A 22,628-nucleotide genomic window follows, 5' to 3' on the forward strand; every position below is an offset into this window, starting at 1 on the left:
CAACTTCACCACAGCCTAACTGAGGCGCTCTCTTCAAAGGCAGGAACTGAGTGCATGTGCTGGTGGAGACAAAAGCTCCTGGTGTGTGATGGGAAGCTACTCTCAGAAACTCCCCCAACATAGGCAGGACTCGGGGCCTTATCACATACATTTCCTTTCTGTCTCAAAACCTGCTTCTTATGATCCCTGTGGACTCAGGTCCTCGTTTACAGCACCTGCCTCGATCTTGAACCGCTATGCCCAAGTGGCACCATAGCTAGGCAGTTATTAGGAGCAAGATGAGCACCTGTCTTCCCGAGGCCACCTGTGTGGGGTGGCTCTGGTGTTTGGAGCAAGCATCCAGGAAACACTGAGTTTGGCCTTCATGTCCTTCTGGGGACACTGTAGTGCCAGGAGTCAGTGCACCAGACTTGCCTGTGAGGAAATTGCCAAAATAAACCCAGGCAATCTAAGAATCTACAAGAATACTTCTGGTTTACTGCCTCAATATATTTCAAATGTATTTTTGCTTTTTATTTTCTCAGGAATCAGTTTCTAGCAGAAACCACACACAGTGTCCCAGAATTCCACTCCACAACCTCTGGCAGCTCCACCAGTAGGTCATACTAGTTTCTCCTTCTAGCTTCATACACCCAGCTGGCCCAATGCCATGGCCCCTATCTTGTGAATGAGGAGGCTGAGGCTCCAGGCATACAGAGATCTTGCTGAAGAGTGACTCCAGACAGGGATGTAGGAGCTGGGTTCATACCTGGGCTCTGTTGAGCTGAGCCCAGCACGAGCCTTCTTTGCTCCTTGTCTTTCACTGGCAAATTTCCAGTTCTCCCTCTTTGTCAAAGGTCAGGCTTGGAGAAGGGACAGTGGGCTGTTCTTTCTAACTTCACATCTCCAGCCGTGACTATTCAGGACAGCCTGGCCCCAGAAGCCTTGGTTCTTGGCACTGTCTCAATAGGCCTCTCTGCAGTCGTATACAGATCTGCTTTGGGGTCTGGAGCTTGCACAGCAGCTGATGGTCCTACAGTTTTGTTATTGCTGTCCACTTGGCCCAGGTTCCATACATGTGTTGAGCTAGGTTTCATACATGTGTTGGCTTCTGACCAGCTCTGCCTCACCTCACAGCCCTGCTGTTGTAGGCCCAAGCATCAAAAAACTCCAGGATTGGACCATCAGTGCCCTGACTGAAGAAACTTCACTTGCCGGGCTTGGCTAGTGACTAGTTTTGTCTCAGTCCACTTCAGCCTGCTGAGTCACTCCATCCCACCTGGCCTCCAGGGGCAGCAAGGCTCTCAACAACAAGGTCCCTCAGCAGGCTGATAACCCAGGAACATGCAGAGGATAATCACTGGCACTAGAGGCTCATGGAAACACAAGGTGACATCAGTGTTTTTTCAAAGGGTCTGGGGAACATGGGATCCCAGCCTTCCTGGCTGTAGCCAGTCTCCCACAAAAAGGAAGACAGTTTCTTTGGTTGTATCTACCACTTGTGGCCCCACATACAGACAGGAGAAATATCAACAGTCGGCAGAGGGAAGGAACTAGAAAGATTTCCACAAGAACCAACACTGGTAGCACAGGATAGCCACTGAGGTCACACTGAACCCCCCCTACTCTGACCCTGAGGTTCCTGGATTCCATATGTGGAGAGGGCCACTTGCTTCCGCAGGGTTGGAAGGCATGGCTGGTCAACACAGGCTGTACTTACCATTGGAGCGGTGTATGCAGGTGTGCTGGTTGTCACTGAGAAAAAAGCCACTGTGGCACTGACACTCATAGCTGCCCATAGCATTGACACAGATCTGCTGGCAGCCACCATTGTTGTCTTGACACTCATCCACGTCTGTGAGAAGAGGGAGAAAGGGGAGAAGAGATGTTACACCTGGAGCTAGAGAGTCATAGACACAATTTCTCCATTAGTTAATGAAGGGTCTCCACAGAGATGCTATACAATGGAGATACTACGTGGGGTTACTCCATGGCATTGTGCTATGATGATACTACATGAGGGTACTCCATGGCATCATGCTTTGGAGATGCTGCATGGGGGTACCCCATGGTACTATGCTATGATGGTGCTTCATGGAGGTACTCCAGAGGTATTTCATAGTACTCTTCTCCCCAGTATGACAGTGCAGACTGAAATGTCTCCCTAACACACAGAGCTTGGTTAGCCACAGCCTACCATTCCCTACTTCTTAACTCACCTCAGATTTACAGCTGGTAGGTAGCACAAGACCCTGGAGCCCTGAGGGGGAGGCCGGAGGCCAGGGCAGCCTGCGCCACCCTGAAGGTCTCAGCTTGGCAGATTGATTTCAAAATCCTGGAGGGTGGGGGAAGATTTGAAAAGACCCTGACCTCTGGCTGCCAGAACTGCTGGGGAAGGCAGCCAAGAGGTCTTTCCCACTCTGCGGGAGGCACCGGCTCAGGGCCGACACTCACTTGTGACCAGAGACTGCTGGTACAAAGGTTGTGACTGGCTGAAAGGGTCTTTATGGAGCTCTGGTCCTGGGCAGAACAGCATGTTTCAATTACCAGAGTCATAACCCCCTACTCTGTTGGTTTGTTTAATGAAAGAAGGGCTTCTTAAACCTTAATGTTCCATGGCTGTATTGTCATTTTAATAGGCAAATACATAAAACCACAAAGAAATGTGAACATGGAGCTACTAGCTGTGCCCAGCCAATCCCCAGCCTCCAACACACACACACACACACACACACACACACACACACACACACACACACTATGCACACATGCACACATGCACACTTCCTTTTCACTCATACGTGCACATATACACTTTGGCACTGAAAATTTCCTATGCTTTTTAACACAGGCATCTTTTGCTATTGAGACCAAAAGGATGTGAGGCCAAAGGTCGAGGCAGGTGATGACCCACACTGAACTGGGGACAGCTTGGCTCTATGGTGCTGTCAGCTGGGCCCTATTTAGACTCAGAGGACTGCAGACCACTTTACCACCCAGGAGACCGCTCGGCTGTCTTTGAGGCCCACAGCGTGGAGCATCATTATTCTCTGGCAAGCTCAAATGTCAGCCGTGGGGCTGTCAGAGGAGGGAAATGGAGCTCTCAACTCTAAAAGCCACTGAAGGTTCCTGCTCACATGTAAAGGTGGCCCTTGCTGAGAGGAGCAGCAGGACCAGAGGCTGACCTGCGAGGTGCGGGGTGGGAGGTGGGGGGTTAGGGTTGGGGGGGGCATTACTAATTCTTTGAATAACCTTCTCCACAGTCTTGTTGATGACTCCCTGCTGACCCAGTCAGTACCTTTGCTCTGTGAATCCCAAAGATTCTGTGCCCACAATGTATTCAGACCTATTATGAAGAACCTGCTCTTTCCTGAGCTTTAGTCTGGGATCAACTTAAACACACACCCCTGAGACCCATAAGACATGGTTCACAAGAAGTATGGATAGAGAGTGACTCTGTCTCTGGGGTGAGCCGTCTCTGACCCAAGTGCACTGAGAGAGCTAGGCACCTGTGCCTGTGTCTTAGCACACAACTGACGGTAAGTCCTGACCCTGGGATGCAGCTATGCCCTCTGCCATCCATTACTGCCTCTCTTCTCCTGGCTCTCAGACTCCAGTCCAAGCAAAGTCTCCATCGCAAGGCAAACGAATAGGATATGGACCCTCCAATGCTGGCTTCATGGAGGCAGAAGTGCTGCCTTGGCCTGTATGCCACGCATCTGAAGCCATCTGGCCTGGCCCAGCTCTGCACCTCACCAAAAGCTAGGAACCAGGGCAGTTGACATAAGGCATCCACAGCTCCTCAGTGATCTGGCAGGGTGGCTGTGCTGTTGGGACAGGGCTGTTTATACTAGCAGGGAACAATGACTCGCCAACACTGATGAATAATTTGAAACAAATGCAGGGCCATGTAAACATGTCTTTCCCTTGCTCCCAAATGATAAAACCCCAAGATTAAGCAGGAGGGAAAAGAGAACTGTCCCTCTGCACCCTTCAGCACTGTGTCCAAACAGGGCTCCACATCGTACCCAAGTAGGGTAGAAAGTCCTGGGGACACTGAGTCCTTATACAGCCTGAGGCCACACTCAGGACCTCTTCTATAGACACTCTGCATTTCAAGCTCTCAAACAAGACTCTCAGGGCCTGGAGAATGATCAGCTGGTATAGTTAGGATCATGAGAAGTCTGCCTACCCACCTAGGCCAGATGGAGGTCACCTGGCAGAGCACCATGGAGAAATAGTCCTTTGGCTGTTCTTTGGAGTCAGCCAGCACACTGTGACCCAGCACAGGGTGTATAGTACTATAAAGAGGCGCCTTCAGGGCCAGAAGGGAGTCCATACCAGGCATTGGGCTCCCTGAGGTCTGCTCTGCCTTTCCCTCAATGTGTGGGCAGTACTGAGCCTTGTCTCCAGGAAGCATGGCAGGGACTGCAGACTGTCTTCCAAGAAGCCCCTTGGAGCACCAGGTACAAGCAGGCTTTCTTCTCTCTCTATGGAACCATGATTGTTCTTACTGATGAACTGTGTGTGCTCCCCCGCCCCCCCAAAAAAACAATCTGAGACAACATGATGCCCTGTCACTTCACAGACAGACGCCTGATGCTAGTTCCAGCCCCAGCTAAGACACTGCTCAGTATATCCAGGAATCCCCCACTAACCCCACTCTGGGGCCTGGCTCTTATCACCTCTGGTTCTCAGAAGAGGAGATGGAAAGAGACTTTCTCAAAACACAAAGGATACAGAGTGTTCTCCTGTCAGTGAGAGCACCTTAGGGGGCCATGGGGGCAGAGGGCATTTCCTCATTCCTCCCCCTTAGTGCCTCCTTCTAGGTTTTCCAGAGGTGGAGGCCTTCCCTCTCTACTTCATTCCTCTGCTTGGACCACAGGTCCCACTGTGCCACCCTGCCATGGGTGGGGATAAGCCTGTATCTCCTTTGTAAGAGGCAGGCTTGGGGTGGCAGGGCAGAAGGCCATACCTGATAGTTGAGGGTGAGCTCGCTGGGGACAATATCACAACTTACTTTCAGAAGGAGGCTAGCTGCTACAGCAGAGTGCTGTCTTGGCTCACCAGGTTTGGTGATTTGAAAGGAAATGCCCTCCCCGTATGGCACTATTAGGAGGTGTGGTCTTGGTGGGATAGGTGTGGTCTTGTTGGAGGAAGTGTGTCACTGTGGAGGTGGACTTTGAGGTCTTATAAATGCCTGTGTCTCAGACCACTTCCTATTGCCTGCAAAATGTAGAACTGTCAGCTACCTCTCTAGCACCATGTCTACCTACATGCCACCATGTGACACCATGATGACAATGGACTGAACCTCTGAAGTTGTAAGCCACATCAATGAAATGTTTTTCCTTTATAGGAGTTGCCATGGTCATGGTGTCTCTCCACAGCAATGGAAACCCTAACTAAGACACTAGGCATCCAGAGGGACTTGGGCAGGCTCTCCAAGTCACTCTCCAGGAGTCTGATTCTCCTAGTATTAGAATGTGCCTCATTCACCTACACTTATATCCTTCTCAAGGGACAGCCTCATCTCGTCAGACACAAGCCCTTGCCCTTCTGCATCCATAGACACTAAATACTGACTGAGAATGAATGCCACTTGGGGTTTTAGAAGAGCACACAGAGATGGCAAGCTCCCTGGGGGAAGGGATGTAAACCCTGGGTTGTGAGCACCGGCAGATGTGTGGCCTGAGGCTGGAGGATTGGCAGGGCAGGGCACATGGGGAAGGGACTGTGAGTACCACAGCAGGAGGTGGGTTCGGAAGCTCCCAAGGATAGTGACTGGCTAGGTCCTGTGTGCTGACTCAGGCAGCTGGGAAAGCTAAGCCCTGGGCTTGGAGGTGTGTCCTGAGCTGGGATCATGACTCTGCAAGGCTCTCAAAACATCAGTTCTTTTGGATCCCACAGTCCAACCAGCAGAGTGATACTCTTGGAGAAGTTCTCAGAGTAGCTTGACAAGTTCTCACTAACCCTTAAGGCACTGAACCTGTGTGTAGTGAGACCCTAGGGGCCTTCTCCACCCCAGGCTCCAGGGTCATGAAACAGCTAGGGTGGCGGTGGGAACATCTTGCTTCTGAATGCTGACAGTCTACCATCTTCCTTTATAACCACGGTGGGGCTTCCTAGAAGGCAGGGAACCCCTGTGCACTGGAACTAAGCTATGAAGCAGATTCTAGGCGGCACTAGAGGAGCCCCTGAACCAGGCTAAGGACACAGAACAAAGAGCTTATCTTGACACCCCAGCTTGGCGAGGGATGCAGGGACCGTCTGTGGGGTGAACAGGTCTCCTTTAACATATAGTGCACTTCTGCATGGAGCCACCCCTTTTCTTTCGGCTAGCTGAGGCAATAGACAAATGGGGAGGAAGCTGGGCCGCAGGTGGTCCCCAAGGTGACCCTCAGTAGGAATGCTGTTTGGTAGTTGTTCCTTCAGTCAAAGGCGGGATCCAGTGGCAGATGAGAGTGCTGGAGTCTAGGAAGGCCTGAGTCCCCAGGGTCACAGAAGAACTCCCCTCATCTCAGCCTGGCCTGAACCTCACTTGGCCATCTAGGCCTGAGAAGCACCCCATTTCCCAACAATATTTTCGTCTCCCTCTCACCCCTGCAGTCACCAGGGCTACGAACTTGGCCTCCACACCTAGTCCATCTCTCCCCAGTTCCCACGGACACAGCCCATCTTAGACCTCATGTCACTCTGCATGTACGTTCTGTGTCTCACATCTTCCAGCTTCCCCGTGACACACGCTTCAAGGGTGTGGCCACCGAGGACTCCACCTTTGACAGGACAGGGCATCCATGATAGAGCCTCGCAGGGTCTCTGGGGTCACTGCCCAGTACAGACACAGTTCTGGCACTGACACTAGAGCAGGCAGCCCTTAGCTGTGACTCCTGCTCAGCTTTGCTCTGTGGAGAGACACTACCGGCACTCTCCAGTTCCCACCAGCCCTGAGGGGTCATGTCAGGGCTGGGCCCACTCACTGTGGTTGTCTCCCCACAGGAAGGGTCTCTGAGGCCAGGCCATAGGCTTCTGGAAGGCATCGCAAGAGGTCTGTGGTTTGCCCCCCAGGGCCGCTCCTTGGCCCCAGGTGGGGCTGTTTGTTTTTATTAATAGTGGGCTGTTTGTCCTCTTTTGGAGGAGGAACCGGAGTTTGCAGTTATTTATAACTGAAAATTACTCCTTGATCCTACTTCAGTTGCTTTGTGTTTCCCAAGAACACTCACAATTTGACACAGAGACTCTGTGTTTTGAGTGGACTCCACCCATGTTTCTGTGGCTGCCCAGAATCTACTGTGTGTCAGGCCTTGCAACAGGCTCCAGCATCCTGTGGGCAGGAACTAGAGCTCAGGCTCATTGATGGAACCAGACTCAACCTCTACCACTGAGCTCTGCCACCTGGTCCTGGCAGAAGCAATGGTTCCCCCTCCACACTCCCTTCTGAAGGGCAGCTGAGGCAGAAATGCCTCTTGGCTATCGAATGACTCTTGCAAAATTGCATTTGATGAGTTAAGTGTAAATAAATGAGAACCAGATGGATTCGATTTTGGGTAGAATATGCTTGGGTCTTAGAGATCTGGGACCTGAGATCTGACAGAGTCAGAGTACTCCTGAACAGTCAGGATCTCTGGGTTGGCTGGCAGAAGGGATAAGCAGGTCACAAAGGACCCGTCTGCTTCCCACTCTGGGTGTCATCTGAAGCCTTCTCTGTGGGTCCCCTGCAGGTCAGCAGTGTGCAGCCTCCTAGGCTGGGCCCAAGTGTGAACTCCAGGCGGAGAGGCCTGTGTGGAGCTCCGGTCTCTAGACCAGCAAGCCCACTGCTACCCCCCCAAGCCAGCCCAGGAGGGCCAGGCTCTGCTGGAGCTACCTGCACCCAGGCACTGCTCCTCCTTGGGATCCTGCCTTCTGAACTCACATGCTAATCCAGTCCCCCTCCCCGCCCCACCTCTAACAAGGTTCTGTGTCACCAAGGACACAGATTTGCTGCTTAGCCTAGGCTTTTGACTACCCCCCCTTAGAACTGCCTGTGACCCTGTGGTCACTACCTATGGGGTCTGGATCTTTTCCCACAGGCCACACCAGATGGGGCACAAGTCAGCTAGTGACTGCTCTGACCTCAGGCTGCTGAGCCATTCAAGGCCTGGGTTTTCTTCTCTGTAAGGGAGGCATGGTAACAGTGCTCAAGTGTTGGGGTGTACAGGGCTGTGAGAGAAAGGACAGAGCCAAAGCCCTCAGCACCAGATCAGGCCCACATGGCTACCAACAAGTGTGAGCAATGCTAGATGAACTGCAGTCTCTGGGGATGGCAGGCACAGCATGCCGGACAGCCAAGTCCCTTCCAAACTGGAAAAGTGACAACAAGCCACATGAGAAGGAAGCGTTCAGCCGGCCTGGTCTTCTGGTTTCTGAGCAGAGGAGTTCCTTAAACTGCCTCCCTCCTGACTTAGCTTTGGGCCACTCACCTCCCAGGATTGCTGGGGGGTGGGGGGAGAGGTCAGCTTATGGCTGTGCTTAATGCTGACCAGAACCGAAGGGCGGAACTGTGCGTGTGGTCTGCTCGCAGTGTGTGGGACAGCACCCTCCTGATCTTTCATTTCTACAGTTGCTTTTTAGAATGGAAATGCGATTTGCACCTTGGTGTGTGCCTTGACCATTTTTTTTATAGCACACTTACTATGTCATGTAACTATCATTCCTGATTCTAGAACATGGCCTTCCAACCAAACAACAGCAATGTGCCCTTCATAATGAACCCCAGCCACTCAGAACCACAGATCTACTCTGTCTCTATGCATTTACCTAGTCTAGACATTTCACATTGATGAAATTACATACTATATGTCCTTTCGTGTCTGCCTTCTTTCACGTAGCATCGTGCTTTTAAGCTTTATCCATGTTGCAGTCTGTATTAAAAGCTTCATCCTTTTTTATGACTGAGTAATATTCCTTTGTCTATATACCTGCCACAATTTTGTTTATTCACCAATTAATGGATATTAGGGTTGTTTTGACTCTGATGCAATTATGAATTATGCTGTGGATATCCACATATAGGTTTTTGGGTGGATGTGTTTTAATTCTCTTGGATATATGCTAAGGAGCAGCATTGTTGGATAATATGATAAATCTAGATCTAATTTTATTTTTTTATTTTTTTGAGACAGGGTTTCTCTGTGTTGCTTTGGAGCCTGTCCTGGAACTAGCTCTTGTAGACCAGGCTGGCCTTGAACTCACAGAGATCCACCTGTCTCTGCCTTCTGAATGCTGGGATTAAAGGCGTGCCCTACCACACCCAGCTTATTTCCATTTAAAATTCTGTATGTCTGTATGTGAGTATGCACATGTGTGAGTACCCATGTCCACAGAATAGCGGGTGTGACCTGGTGTCTCCTGGCTTCTATTCACATTTCCCTGACTACTAAAGACCTTAAACAGTTTTCTGAATGACCAGTGCCATTTCTTTAGAAGTCTATCCAAATCCTTCTGCTCTTTATGTAAAAACTCGGTTGTACAACCTACCTGGCTTAGTGGTTCATAGTTGTGTGAAGTCATCTGAGCACTTTCAACACCCTGGGTACCAGGATCTCATTAGATTAATAGCTAGGAATTTCCACACTGTCCACCATCCTTTACCAATGCCGGGGCCACTGAGACACGGAAGCTCTACCCAGAGCTGGGGACAGTGAGGCCTGGACTCCTCCTGGGCTACATCCTTTCCCTGTCTACACTCTGCTCTCAGGAGATGCTACCATGACCTCCATAGCATCTCTGGATAATTGAGAATCTGTCCTTACTGCTAAGCATCTCCTCTGCCATCCTCTAAATCTGTACATTGGCCAGTGTGGTACCTGCTTAGATGTGGTAAATGGCCAAGCTGGTCTTCTAACACCATCTCCAATGGAGGAGTAGAGCCAAACACATCCCTGTTAGGCCCTTACCCTCTGTCACACCACAGAGCAGCATAGCTCATAGTCCCTTGGCCCAAATACCTGGATGTCAATCTCAATACCACCTTCCCATCCCTACATCTGACACCTGTGACAGCTGTACCTGCTGCAGAAACCCCAAGCACAAGTCCATCTCCTCAGCTCTCCTAATGGGACAGCTGGCCAGCCTCCCCTGCCCAGCCCTGTATCTCTGCCTTTGCCCTTTACCTCCTCCTCTATGTTTATGTTATCCCCACTGCCTGGGTTATTTCTTGCCACATGGTAAAAGACCACGTTACCTACTTCCTGAAGCCCCAAAGTGCCCACAAACAAGTTTCCCTTTTTCTGGTCACCAAAGTCCTCTGGCTACATGCTCACCGGTCTGGCCTCTGCTTGCCAACTCCAGTCTGACCATAGCTATTGGTGTCTTAGTTTCCTTTCCAGTTTCTGTGATAAAATGTCTAGCCAACAAGCAACCTAGGGGTGAAAGGGTTTATTTCTGCTCATGGTTCTGGGTGATAGTCTATCACAGTGGGGACATTGCATCAGCAGAGGCGTGACAGGGCTGGCTACAGTTGAGAGCACAGAGAATGCATGTATGGATGAAGATTCTCAGCCTACCTTCTCTTTTATGCCATTTAGGACTCAGACCAGGGAATGGTCCCACCCACATTTAGGCTGGTTCTTCCTTTTTTTTTAAAGATTTTATTTATTTATTATGTATACAACATTCTGCTTCCATGTATATCTGCACATCAGAAGAGGGCACCAGATCTCATAACGGATGGTTGTGAGCCACCATGTGGTTGCTGGGAATTGAACTCAGGACTTCTGGAAGAGCAGTCAGTGCTCTTAACCTCTGTAGGCTGGGTCTTCCTATATCAACTAATATAGTCTAGAAATCTCCCATAGACAGGCCTACAGATAATCTCTAGATAATCTCTCATGGAGACTTTTCCCGGGTCACTCTAGACTGGTTCAAGGTGACAGTTAAAACTAACCCTCATACGTGCTAAGATTGGCTCTCCCAGTAATTTCTCAGTACAGGGGGGTGAGATGGGACTCTGCCTCAATGGGGCACCAGCCCTGTTACAGGAAGCTCTCCATCCAGCAGCCTGCCCACTGTCTACATGTGGGTGACACAGCACAGCTGTGAATGTGACCCTGGCCGGACATCTGTGGGAGGCACTGAGTTTTTAAAAACTTCTTTTGACGGGGATAAGAATGGAGGGCTGGCCGGTGGGGGCGGGGCGGGGTTGGCCAACCAAACAAACAAGGATGGAAACAGAACTCTGGGAGGAGGGAGCTCCAGGTCTGGCAGGGCCTGAGGGAGGGCCAGGCAAGGACCCAGATGGGAGTAATGACCCCTGTGGTGCTCCTGTCTGCTTGCTGGAAGCTTTCTCTTCTCCCAAGACAACTACAGAGCCGAGTAGGCTCAGAGTCACTACTGACACGAGCTGACACAGGTCCTCCAGGCAACCCCATCCTGCCTAATATCAGAGAGATTTAACTTCACTACCATCTGAATTGGGAATCTCTAGGCCTGAATTCTGACTGCAGCCTTGGCAGGTCCAGCCTTCTCAAGCTCTTGGGCACAGGGCAGGGCATTTCCTTCAGCAGACTGCTTTGGGGCTCAGGGCTTCCTTTCTCTTCTTTCTGTATATACGTGTGTGTACATATGTGTGCCTAGATAGGAATGCATGTGGGCTCATGTGTATGGATGCTAGAGGTCAACACTGGATGTGTTTCTCAACCTTATTTTTTGAGACAGGGTCTCTCACTAAACCTGGAGTTTGCCAGTTGGCTAGATAGCTGGCCAGGAAATCCCAGAGACCTTCCTGTCTCTGCCCAGGGCTGTGCCTTTCATGTGGGGTGGGTATTGAGGATCTGAATGCAAGTCTTTATGCTTGTGTCCCAAGCCCCCTTCTACTTTCTAGCTTTTCTCACTTGCAGATAGCCTCATCCCAGAGGCCTCTGTGAGAGAGGACCACTGTGGCCATGCCTTGTCACACTGCTCAGCCTCTTGCCTGATGCATGTCCCACACTGGCTCTCGAACTGGCTTGCATGCGTGGGTAGATTCTTTCCTACTCTCAGCACCCCTTACGGTCAGCTTTGGGGTAGAGCACCAGCTGGAGCATTTGATGACCACCAGGATCGAGTGCTGGCTTTGTCTCATTAGTCAGCAAACTTGAGAAGGTAGCAAGCCCAGAGTCAGTCAGAACAGTCGAGGACTATGAATCGATTTCTCTGAAGCCAGGAGCTACCCCTTATCTGTGCCTTAAATTGCTTATGTCAGACATCTTGTCACAGGGGTGTAAAGCCTGACTAACACACCACAAAAGGGCTTCAGTGGCCTGCTGTGAGAGGAGACTGGACCTGGTGGGCTCTCTCTGAGATGGCCTGGGCCAGGGAGGGCAAAGGCACCTTTGGTGGTGGGATGCAGCAAATGTCTTGTGCACGTGGAAATGGGGGAAGAAGGAAGGGGTGGGCACCACAGCAGTTTGTGGGCGGAACAGCACAGCTCTGGGTGTTGTGACAGGACGAGCTGTGAGTCTGTGGTGCACCCAATGTGGTGGTTTGAAAGAAAATGGCCCCTATAGGGTGTGACACTATTAGGAGGTGTGGCCTTGTTGGAGTAGGTGTGGCCTTATTGGAGGAAGTGTGTCACTGTTGGGGTGGGCTTTGAGGTCTTCTTTGCTCAAGCTACCCCCAGTGAGTCAGACTACTTCTTGTTGCCTGTGGGTCAAGATGTAAGAACTCTGAGCTCTTTCTTCAGCATCATGTCTGCCTGCATACTGCCTTGCTTCTTGCTGTGGTGATAATGGACTAAACCTCTGAAATATAAGCAAGCCAACCCAATTAAATGTTTTTTCTTTATAAGAGTTGCCATGGTCATGGTGTCTCTTCACAACAACAGAAACCCTAAGACACAATGTCTGGCCAGTGGTGAGGCCCTTATGTTCCTACACCCTCACCCCCAGGATACACATGAAGTTTTTGGCCAGGCAGTGTTTGGTGCACCTCGCTCTTCTGGGTCACAGGTATCTACCTGGAGTCCACTCTCCCACCTGCCTGAGCTTCCTACCTCTATGCTTTGTGTGTGCTTTCCCCACCTCTTTTAACATGCCTTCCTTTCCTCTTTCTACCCCACAACTGAGGACCCTATACTCCTTCAAGGCAGGATGGGCAATTGTCAAAAAACCACTGGACTGCGCACTCTCAGCACTGATAACACAGAGGATACCATATTGGAAGTCATTATCTAACCTCAGAACCAGCTGACTAGCAGACATGGGCATGCAGAGAGCCTACATGGGCAGAGGGGGCATTGCCATGCTACAAGTCATTTTCCCAGGTACATTGTTGTCCCAACCAGAGGGTCACAGCAGCAGTCTTACCAACTGGCTACTGGCTCCCCACATCGTGGGCCTTGATTACATCCCCTCTTTTTGGGAATACATAATTATGTATTAGTGTTGAGGAAGGTTCTGATACTGGTGGCAGGAGCAGCATATAAACATCAATGCAATGTTTATAACCATAAAGTTATGTCTACACCCAGACAAGTCTGGACATGACCTTAGAGCAGGGTGTCCAGGGCAAGTGTCTTTTGACTTTGCTTCTGATGTCTCTGGAAGTTTCAGTAAAATAATCCCATGTGTAAGAGATGGATAAATAAACAGACACTTGTAACTCAGTCTAATTTGGGGGCATGGCATATGCAGGGTGGGGAGTGACTAGCAGTCAGTCACTCTGCAGGAAGGTTAGGGCAGAGACCCTGGCAGTTGGAGACTAGAATACCTGGACCAAGAGACAAAGGCTTCCAGGCAGGGACAAGGGGTATCTTGAAGACAGTTTAACATTTAGTTTGCTGGATGTTTATGCAAGAAAAGTAACGCTGGTGTGGCAGATAGGACTTCCTGGGACCCGTTACCACTGGGGGAGCCTGGCTTTCTCACCATGGAGCTGTCCCTGCATATTCCATGTGGAAGGACCAACAGCTGGTCCTAAATGTTTTTGTTGGTGACTAGTCCCTGGACAGTCAGCAAGCAGGCCAACGTCGGTGGCCATGGCAGCAGCAAAATGGCCTGCAGAACCCTGTCCTTGTTGAAGCAGCACTTGGGAGGTGATGAAGAACCCAATTAAGCAGCCACGCCTACTGTCCACTCCACAGATGGACAGTGCCAGTGGGCACAGGGTGTCCCTGCCAGACATCTATTTCTAGTTGCATGTGGTCAGGATGAGGTGGGTAGGAGGGAGGGCTTCTGGGCAGGCGGACGCACGGGCTGGCTGATAGCCATCAGAAACAACCAGGGCACTGTCCTGCTGTGCCAGGGCAGGAGCAGCTGCATCATCTGCCCAGACACAGCCAGACCCTGCATATGTCTGGGTGACCTAAGATACTATCCAAGTTACTTGGTCGATCCAAGATAAGCAATGGTGCTGGTAGAGGTGTGGGTGAGAGACTTGTGTGCCCTCATTTGCTGCCAATGTCCCTTTTAGGTGCACAGCACAGTATTGGGTCTGGGCCTATGATTTGGAGCAGGATATTTTTAAAGAGTTTTCATAAGACACTTATTTATTGTTTATCTGTCTGAGCTCTCGGCACCAAGACTGCAAATGGAACACGGGGAAGGCAAGTGTCTTCCTTGCCTGCTGCCCTCTGTCCGTGGCCTGTGTTTACTTTGCTGGTTATGGACTCTCTGTTATGGAGGCTCTGTTCTGGGACAGAGCAGGGCTTCTTCCCCAAGCCACCAAATAGAGACCTAACTAAAGGTGGGTCTGGCATGGGTTGGAGTGACAACAGATTGCATCCCAGGGAAAAAGGCTGCTGTGACCATTCACTTACTTGCCCTGTATGACCAATTCCTGTGTTGACTGCTGACTGAAGGAGAGGCCTATGTTTCTCACATCTACGATGTTTCTCCACACAGACCATACTTGGCCTCCGTACACCATGCCCATCCCCCAAGGCTATACCCCACAAACTACTTTCCCACATATCACACCCACACAAACCACTCCCCCACCACACCCACACAGATCACACCCACACAAACCATTCCCCCTACCACACCCACAAGACCACTCCCTAACACAAATCATGTGGTTTCCACACAGACCACTCCCTCATAGACATGCCTCCACAGACCACTCAGGTACCTAGACCACACCTCCACATAGACCATGCCATTTACAGACCATGTTCACTACACAGACCACTCCCACACACAGGCCTCACCTCCACAGAACATGCCTCCACATAGAGCATGCCCCTGCACACAACATGCTACATTCCCAGGGTCCCCTCCTGGTACCATCACCATGCCACCTTTCAAGATAAAACTGAGAGCACAGAACTGGCCTCTGATTTGCACCCAGGCTAGGAAGGGATCCAGGAGTAAAGCCCAGGGCACCCGATTGCTCATGCATAGTCTCCAGGTATGGAGAGCAGAGAGCTGAAGGAGCTAGGAACAGAGACATTGTGTGGGTGGATTCTGAGCCACTGTGGGCCTCTAGGCTGGTGAGATACCATCCGAGCTGTCCAGTTTGGTGTGTGCTGGGGAGCTCTGCTCCAGTGACAAGTGTGCACACTCACCACTGTCAGGTTGCCCTCCTTGTGATGGCCCCCTCTTTCCCTGTCTTATACAAGAGTCTGCACAGGCCAGGGGTGGATAGCCCAGTCAGTCTGGAGCACAGCTCTCTAGGTTCTCAGGGAAGTAGGGACGACCCATTCCTAGACTCTCAAGGCTGCCTCAACAGGATGCCACAAGTGTGCAGCTGGAAGACTTTTCTGGGGCTGTCCCTTGGTCATGGCCTGAGGGCCAAGTGTGTGTGTGTGTGTGTGTGTGTGTGTGTGTGTGTGTGTGTGTGTGAGAGAGAGAGAGAGAGAGAGAGAGAGAGAGAGAGAGAGAGAGAGAGAGAGAGAAGAGAGAGAGAGAGAGAGAGAGAGAGAGAGCTAAATAGGCTTTTAGAAGGTAGGGGGAAGCCATTCCAGCAAGGAGAGCAGGAAGGAAGCTAGCTGGTTAGGGGAGTGAAAGTCACTCCATGTTCTGGAGGCCACAGTCCTGAGGCAGCTAGAGGCTGTCTTCTCCCTCAGATGAGGAGGATATAGGAAGGAGCTTGGCTATTGTCCCTGAGGCTAACTCACAGGATCTGGAGGGAGAAGCAGTTCAGTGAAGAGATCTCAGACTGTTCTTGAGGCTCCAGGGACCTTGTGGGGGAAGGGATGGGCTCCAGAGTACTCCATGCTCCCCCCAAATCTGGCTTCCCATTTTAGCCAGAGCAGTGTGACCCCTGCGTGATCTCCAAAGGAAAGGAATTCTGCTGCTATCCACACAAGCCCACGAAGACTGAAAACCACTGGCTGAATCCCATCCACTTAATCTCACATACCATGTGGAAGCCGAGACCTAGAGACAGAGTGTCCCAGCATCCTCCAGTAAGGCAGCAGCCCCCAGCGCCTGACTTTTAGCCCACTGTCCTTCCCTCAGTGCTGGCTTGAGCTCTTCTGGAAGAAGCTTACCCCACTTCTTGGCTGACCCTGGAGAAGGGGTGGGGAGCCCCCCAGCTTGGAACTGTTCCACCTCCCCACACCTGCTTCCCATTTTTGCAGTGATGGGGCAATCCAGCATGCGTTTCTTTTTCTCAGGCCAAGGAATTTCTATCAAATTAACAGATGCAAACGTGCAGTGCTAGGGCATGCCTGCAATCCCAGAGCCCTAGAGGTGGAATCCAAAGGATCAGGAGTTCGGGGCCAGTCCCCCATACATAGCAAGTTCAAGTCCAGGCTGGGCTCCAGGAGATCCTGTCTCAGCGAAACCAGATGAACAGTTGTAAAAAGCTGGGAGTAGCAATCTGACTGATGTGAACTCCAACAGCAAACACAGTCCAGTGTTTTCAATCACCTCAGCATGGACCATGGTGAGACGGGAGGCAGGAGGAGGGCAAGGGAGCAAAGAGAAGTCTTCCCCTTTACCTCAGAAACACTGCTGCTTGCATAGAGGAGACAGGGCTGGCCCAGGATGTTTAGGTTTACATTAAGATGGTCAGCATTTTTCCCCCCATCATGAAACACTTTCGAGCTGCTGGAGGATGAAAACAAATAAATAAAGGCGACTGGAACCTTCTGTGGGGTTCAGAGGAGCAATTCTGGCTCCAGCTGTCTTCCTAGAGGGGTTGGGAGTGCTTTCATCACACACACAGCCCAGCACAGGGAGCTGTGATGGCCACTCCCACCCCCAGCATCCCAGCGACTTCCTCTCTACATACAACTGGGCCCTGCAAGGGTCTCCCCTGTGCCCTTCTCCTCCTCTTCCACCGGACAGCCTCTAAGGTCACTTGCACACTCACCTCCACTGGGATGCAACAGAGAACAGATGTCCCCACTTCACAGGGGCCAGAACAAGATGAAAATAAGAGGATGTGGCCAGGCTACAGTATGAGAAGCACTGATGTCATGTGACCCCCACATCCCTTCAAGAGAATGGAGGGCTGTCTGACCAGAAATCTGAGAGCAGTGGTTTATCTGACAGGAGCACCTCATAGGATGTGGGGCTCAGGTCTCTGCCACAGATCTCACATACCACCCACAGCCCAGGCTTGCCCACTGCCTCTTCACCAGCTTAGAACCAGACTAGTTTTCATTAAAAACTGCTCTGATTTTGCACACTAGGACAATGGTAAGTAGATGATTGACACATAGGGAGCTTTTGCTACCAAGCTAGGTGCTTTACAAAGCTCATCTCCTTTGGGCTCAGAAATAAACATGGTCACTGGCTCCATCTTATAGTAGAGGTCCAGAGAAGCTAAGTTACTTGCCTGAAGTCACACAGTGATCAACTCAGGCAGGATGGCCAAAGCCAGACAGGTTGAGTGTCTGTGCTTCCTAAGGCCAGGGAACAGGTCATCTATATTGGAGTTTTCATCCAAGGGTGGGGGGTGCACAGGGCAGGTACACAGGTGATCTTTGTGAAATGAACCATCATCAACATCTTTGGTATTCAAAGCCATCCTGGAACTAGCGACTCACACTTTCCCCAGGTTGGACTCCAGGGGCATCTGACCTTGTATGCCATTTCCACTGGGAGGACTGGTAATTATCTCAAACAGAATTCAACTAAGCTGACCTGAGTTCTGCAGTCCATACCACCCAAACATCTATCTGTCCCCTCCCCATCTTCGCCTAAGACACAAGGTAGAGAACCACACAGTGACAGGCAAACTCTAACAGTTGCCTTTGGTTCTTGCTTTCCCTGACCTCTTACATTGAATCCATTGGGACTTCCTGTTGGCTGTTGCAAAATGTATTCTGAGTTCAGTCACCACCTCCACTACTGTTACCCTTACAGAGTCCCTACAGCATCCAGCCAGGCCATTATAGGGGCCTCCCCACTGAAACACCCTGCCCTTCCTCCTTCTAACAGTCTCCACTTGCAACCAGGAAGGATTTTTATTAAAATGCCAAACAAAACATGTTATTCCCTGGTAAAAAGGGCCCCCATCTTCCCAGTTACTTGGCATAAAATCCACCCCCTCTTAGGGTCCCGAAGCAATCTGTGACTGCTTCCTGTCTTCCCCTTGAACTCATCTCTTTCCCTTTCCCACACCGTGGCTCTTTAAACACAGTGACCTGTCCCCAAACTCATCTACTGTGTTTCCCTTTTGTTAGCACAGAGTCCCCCAGACCTCTACAAGACACTCCCTCCTCCTCCCTGATGTCCCCTCCCATATTTGCTCCTCTTAAATCAGGGGAGACCACTGATACCACCTTCACCATGAGTTTGTGGGGGAGTTCCCACACTTGACCTTGTTCTGCAGGGACCCAGACACCCTGCAGGGGAGGCTCACCCTGGCCTGCACCAAAGCCCAGATGGAAAGGCTGCCCATATACATTCTGGCTTCCATCCAGCAACCACCACTAGACATGAGCCAGGAAGCTTCCAGATGGTTCCAGCTCCTGGCCATCAGTTGCCTCCTGTTTCACATCTTCCAGTTGAGGTTCCAGACACGCTGGAGCAGAGATTGGATATACCTGACTTGGTTCTTGACCCACGGAACCCATAGGCAGAGAATGGCGGTATTTCATACCACTTGGTATGGTATGGCTTTCACGCAGCAATATGATCAGAACCCAGTGGTCTGATGCAGGCACCGACCCCCGGGCACTTTCTATCAGGCTGTTCTGTTTCTATTACTATTGTTTTTTGTGGATTTGACTTGACTGAAACTACTTTGCTGAGCTATATATTCACGTTGCTGTCTGTGTTCCTACTATGTGAATTCAGAAGGGTGAGCCCAGTACTGATTTTCATTCCTGCTTGTGTCTTCAGTGGGTACACAGTAGGGACAGAGAACAACTTTTGTTCATACACATATGCTTGAACACTGGGCAGCAAGTTAAACAAGCATCTCCTCCTCCATCGTTGTATGCTTCCATCCTTGTCAACCTGGGGCCCTGAAGGTTATCCATCTAACTCTCCTCTGCCCCTGGTACCTGTGTGTCCAGCAAGAGATCTGGCAAGGGCTCTCTGTCCAGGTGGGAAATCCTCTGTTCACTCGTTCTACAACTCTTTATAGGCAGCTTGTCGATAGCAGAGACGCGTAAAAGGGCTTGAGGTACAGACAATGGGCAAGGGTGAAATGTGAGGAGGAGAAAGGTGAGCAGGGCCCTATCCTATGTTCCTTGAGAGCTGGGTGCCCTGAGGAAGCATGGGACTTTGGAAAAACAGGGCTTTAAACTGTCATATGGGATGGGACAAAGTCCCAAGGGAGATGCTTGAGAAAGCCGCAAAATCTTGGGAGGAGGTGCCCTCTTGCTTTTTGACCCGCCACTGCCCACCTGATCTGGCCCTACAGAACAGAGTTGGTGGCTCTAAGGCTGGGTGCGTGATTGACATAACACATCAGGGACCCGTTCCTGAGCCTGGTCTGCCTTCCAGAGCTGCTGCTCTCCTGGGCGCAGGGGCCCGGGTGGTCAGCAGGCACAGGCTCAAGACTAAAGTGACAGAAACCACATGCTGAGCTTCTTACTGGCATTTGTGACCTTGAGTAGGCCATTTCCCTGAATCCAGGTTTCTTCATTTGTAAGAGTTGGTGCTAGTGGCTTCTATCCAACTAGGTTCTAGAGTCTAGGTAAAGGCTGCCAATGGCATCTACCTGTGGATGTTTTGGCGGACCTGTGAAAGAACACAAATGCAACACAGGCTGCTTCACACATACAGAAGCACACTCCTCATCTCGCCCGGGAAGAACTGTCTCTGAGCACAAGGTGAGGCACACAGTAGGTGCTCAATGTATGTTGGCTGATATAGCACCATCTGGTTAATCAATCAGCTCGTCTGCCGGATGCGGCTACAAATGACTTCTCTTCGCTGGGATCAAAGTGCTAGGGGCTGGTCCAAAATTCCAGCTGGGAGCAACTTGAGAAACACATTTTTCAGTCAGTCAAGGTAAAAATGAAGGTTGCAGACATCTGGCTAAGTTTCCGGATGGCTTCAGAGAAGGAGAGCTTTGCTTTGTGGGCATGGGGGACAATGACCTGCTGCTGGTTCTAATTTAAGATGAAAAAAAATCTTATTCTATTAGCCTAAATATTGCTCAGCTGGCTGATCGTGCCGAGTTTGGAATAATATTTTTCAAACAGAACTGCTATTTCAAGTAATTACATAGCCAAAGGCAGCCATTTCAGGCTGAGTAAGAGCTCATCCTGGTTTCAATTCCCCCCGGTGTCATTTTCTGTTATATTTGAGAAATTCCTCAATAAAGATGTCAAATAGAGAGAGGCCTTCACTCTCCAGAGCACAGACTTGGCCCCTGTCCAGGACCTGGTCACAGACAAGCATCTCCACAAGAAAACAGGCTCGCCTGCTCAAAAGTAAAGAAACTGAACACTGCTGACGGGAAACCAACCTCTGGGAGCCTCACTGCTCCCAGCCAACTCGGGGTGCTTTTCAAACCTCCCTGTTACTCTCTGAGATGGTCAGGGCTTGCCCCTGCCACCATCCCCAGGAATTCAGCAGGGCCCAGAGAAGAAGGAAGGCTACAAGGGAAGAAGACTTTCTACCCAGACTTCTGCAGTCAAAACAACATCCAAGCCCGATACTTCTCAGGGCATGACAGGTTGTGACTCCTTGTCTGTGGACAGGGAACCCTCCAGGAACTCAGCCAATGCCTCACAGCCACCCAGTAAGCCTTGGGGGTAAAACTGTGCTGGAAGCTTTGGCATATAGAAGGAAGTTCTGTGAGCAAGTACTAGAGTGTGAGAGCATAATAGCAGTCAGGGGAATTCACATTCCAGAGGGCAGCTCAGGACAACCCCCTCCAGTGCCATACTGAGGGTGCCCTGCCTTGGCCATCACACTTTTAGGGCCCCTGCTCTGCTTCTCTCATAGTTGCCAGTCTCCCTCTGGAAGACTGAGTCCATAATTAGACTGAGTGCAACATGTTTCCTCCCCCAAACCCCTGTTCCAGGCCATTCCCTGAGTATCTGGGACCCTAACATGTCCTGTCTAAATGGCCTCAACCTTTGATTATCAGAATAAATGACACTTGTATCTGAGTCACAGCCACAGGGCTGCTGCTTTGGGGCACAACTCAGAACCCCAACAGGTTAGTGGTTCTCATGCTCAAGGGGTGTTGGATGGAGGAGGGGACAGAAAAGAAGGAGATGAGCAGGCTCCACCCATATTTGTACTGTCTGGCACAAAGTGCAGAGTCCTAGAATTCAGAAGCCATATCCAACCTACAGGTCACCAAGAAGGCGCTTGTGTCAATGTGGGGAGAGCTTCACCATCACTGTGGGACTATTGGATGCAGGCCTTCCTTGCGATCCTGCCTTGTGGGCAGGACAACAGTCACCAAGTAGGAGTGAGAGGAAAATGTCTTTTTTTTTTTGTTTTTTTTGTTTTTTTTTGAGATAGGGTCTCATGTAGCACAGGCTGGCCTTGTGAACACCTGACGCTTTTGCGTTCACCTCCCTTTTGCTAGGATCCCAGGTGTGTACCAGGCTTCCTGTCGGGAAATACTGACGTTTACATACTGTCCCCCAATTCTGAAGTGCTGATAATCCTTCTGGTATGGCAACTCCACGGCACTACGGTGGGGAGAAATCAAATATGCCCCTGGGTCAGAGGTGGGCTGCCAACTTGAAAACTCTGCCAGGATATGATGGTGACATCCAGCCCCAACCATCCTCCAGATATGGTCAATCCACAACCTGTAAGGCTGGTCTTATAGACCATTGCATAGCTGTGGCAACTAAGGCAGGGAGGGCGCAAGGAGCTGGCCCCAGGCAGAGTGGGGGCTCCAGAGTCTTCACTGAACAGTTCCATGTCCCAGCTCTGCTCATTTCTCAATTATAGTTTGCCTCAGTCCTCACTGTATCCCAAGCATCAACGTCCCCTCTCCCTGCTCTGTGTGTGTATATGCACACATGCACACATAGACATGTGAGCATATATATGCACACACATATGTACTACATGTGCCAGAGAAGGCTGAAAACCAACCTCTGGTGTCATTTCTCAGACTCTGGCCTGGCACTTACCAAGTAAGCTAGGCTGGATGGCCAATAAGCCCCAGGGATCTTCCCACCTTGGCCTCCCAGCACTAGGATGACAAGTGTACACTCCTCTGCCTAGACTTTAAGTATAGGTTCCGGAGCTCAAACTAAGGTCCCTGTGCTTATGAAGCAAGCACTGTACCAAATGAGACATCCCCAACTC

The 22,628-nt window shown here is 50.7% G+C and overlaps 1 protein-coding gene across 3 annotated transcripts in view; it reads right to left on the minus strand.

Moving 5' to 3' along the window:
- Scube1 (signal peptide, CUB domain and EGF like domain containing 1) overlaps positions 1–22,628 on the minus strand; it is a 119,302-nt gene that overhangs the window by 69,626 nt on the left and 27,048 nt on the right. For all 3 annotated transcript variants that reach the window (XM_035440800.1, XM_027396132.2, XM_027396131.2), the window contains exon 4: positions 1,700–1,834. In XM_035440800.1, coding sequence (XP_035296691.1) covers positions 1,700–1,834 — 135 coding nt within the window. The remainder of the gene's footprint in view (positions 1–1,699; positions 1,835–22,628) is intronic.

Source organism: Cricetulus griseus, chromosome 2 (genome assembly GCF_003668045.3).
Source record: "Cricetulus griseus strain 17A/GY chromosome 2, alternate assembly CriGri-PICRH-1.0, whole genome shotgun sequence".
In the NCBI taxonomy this organism is placed as follows: Eukaryota; Metazoa; Chordata; class Mammalia; order Rodentia; family Cricetidae; genus Cricetulus; species Cricetulus griseus.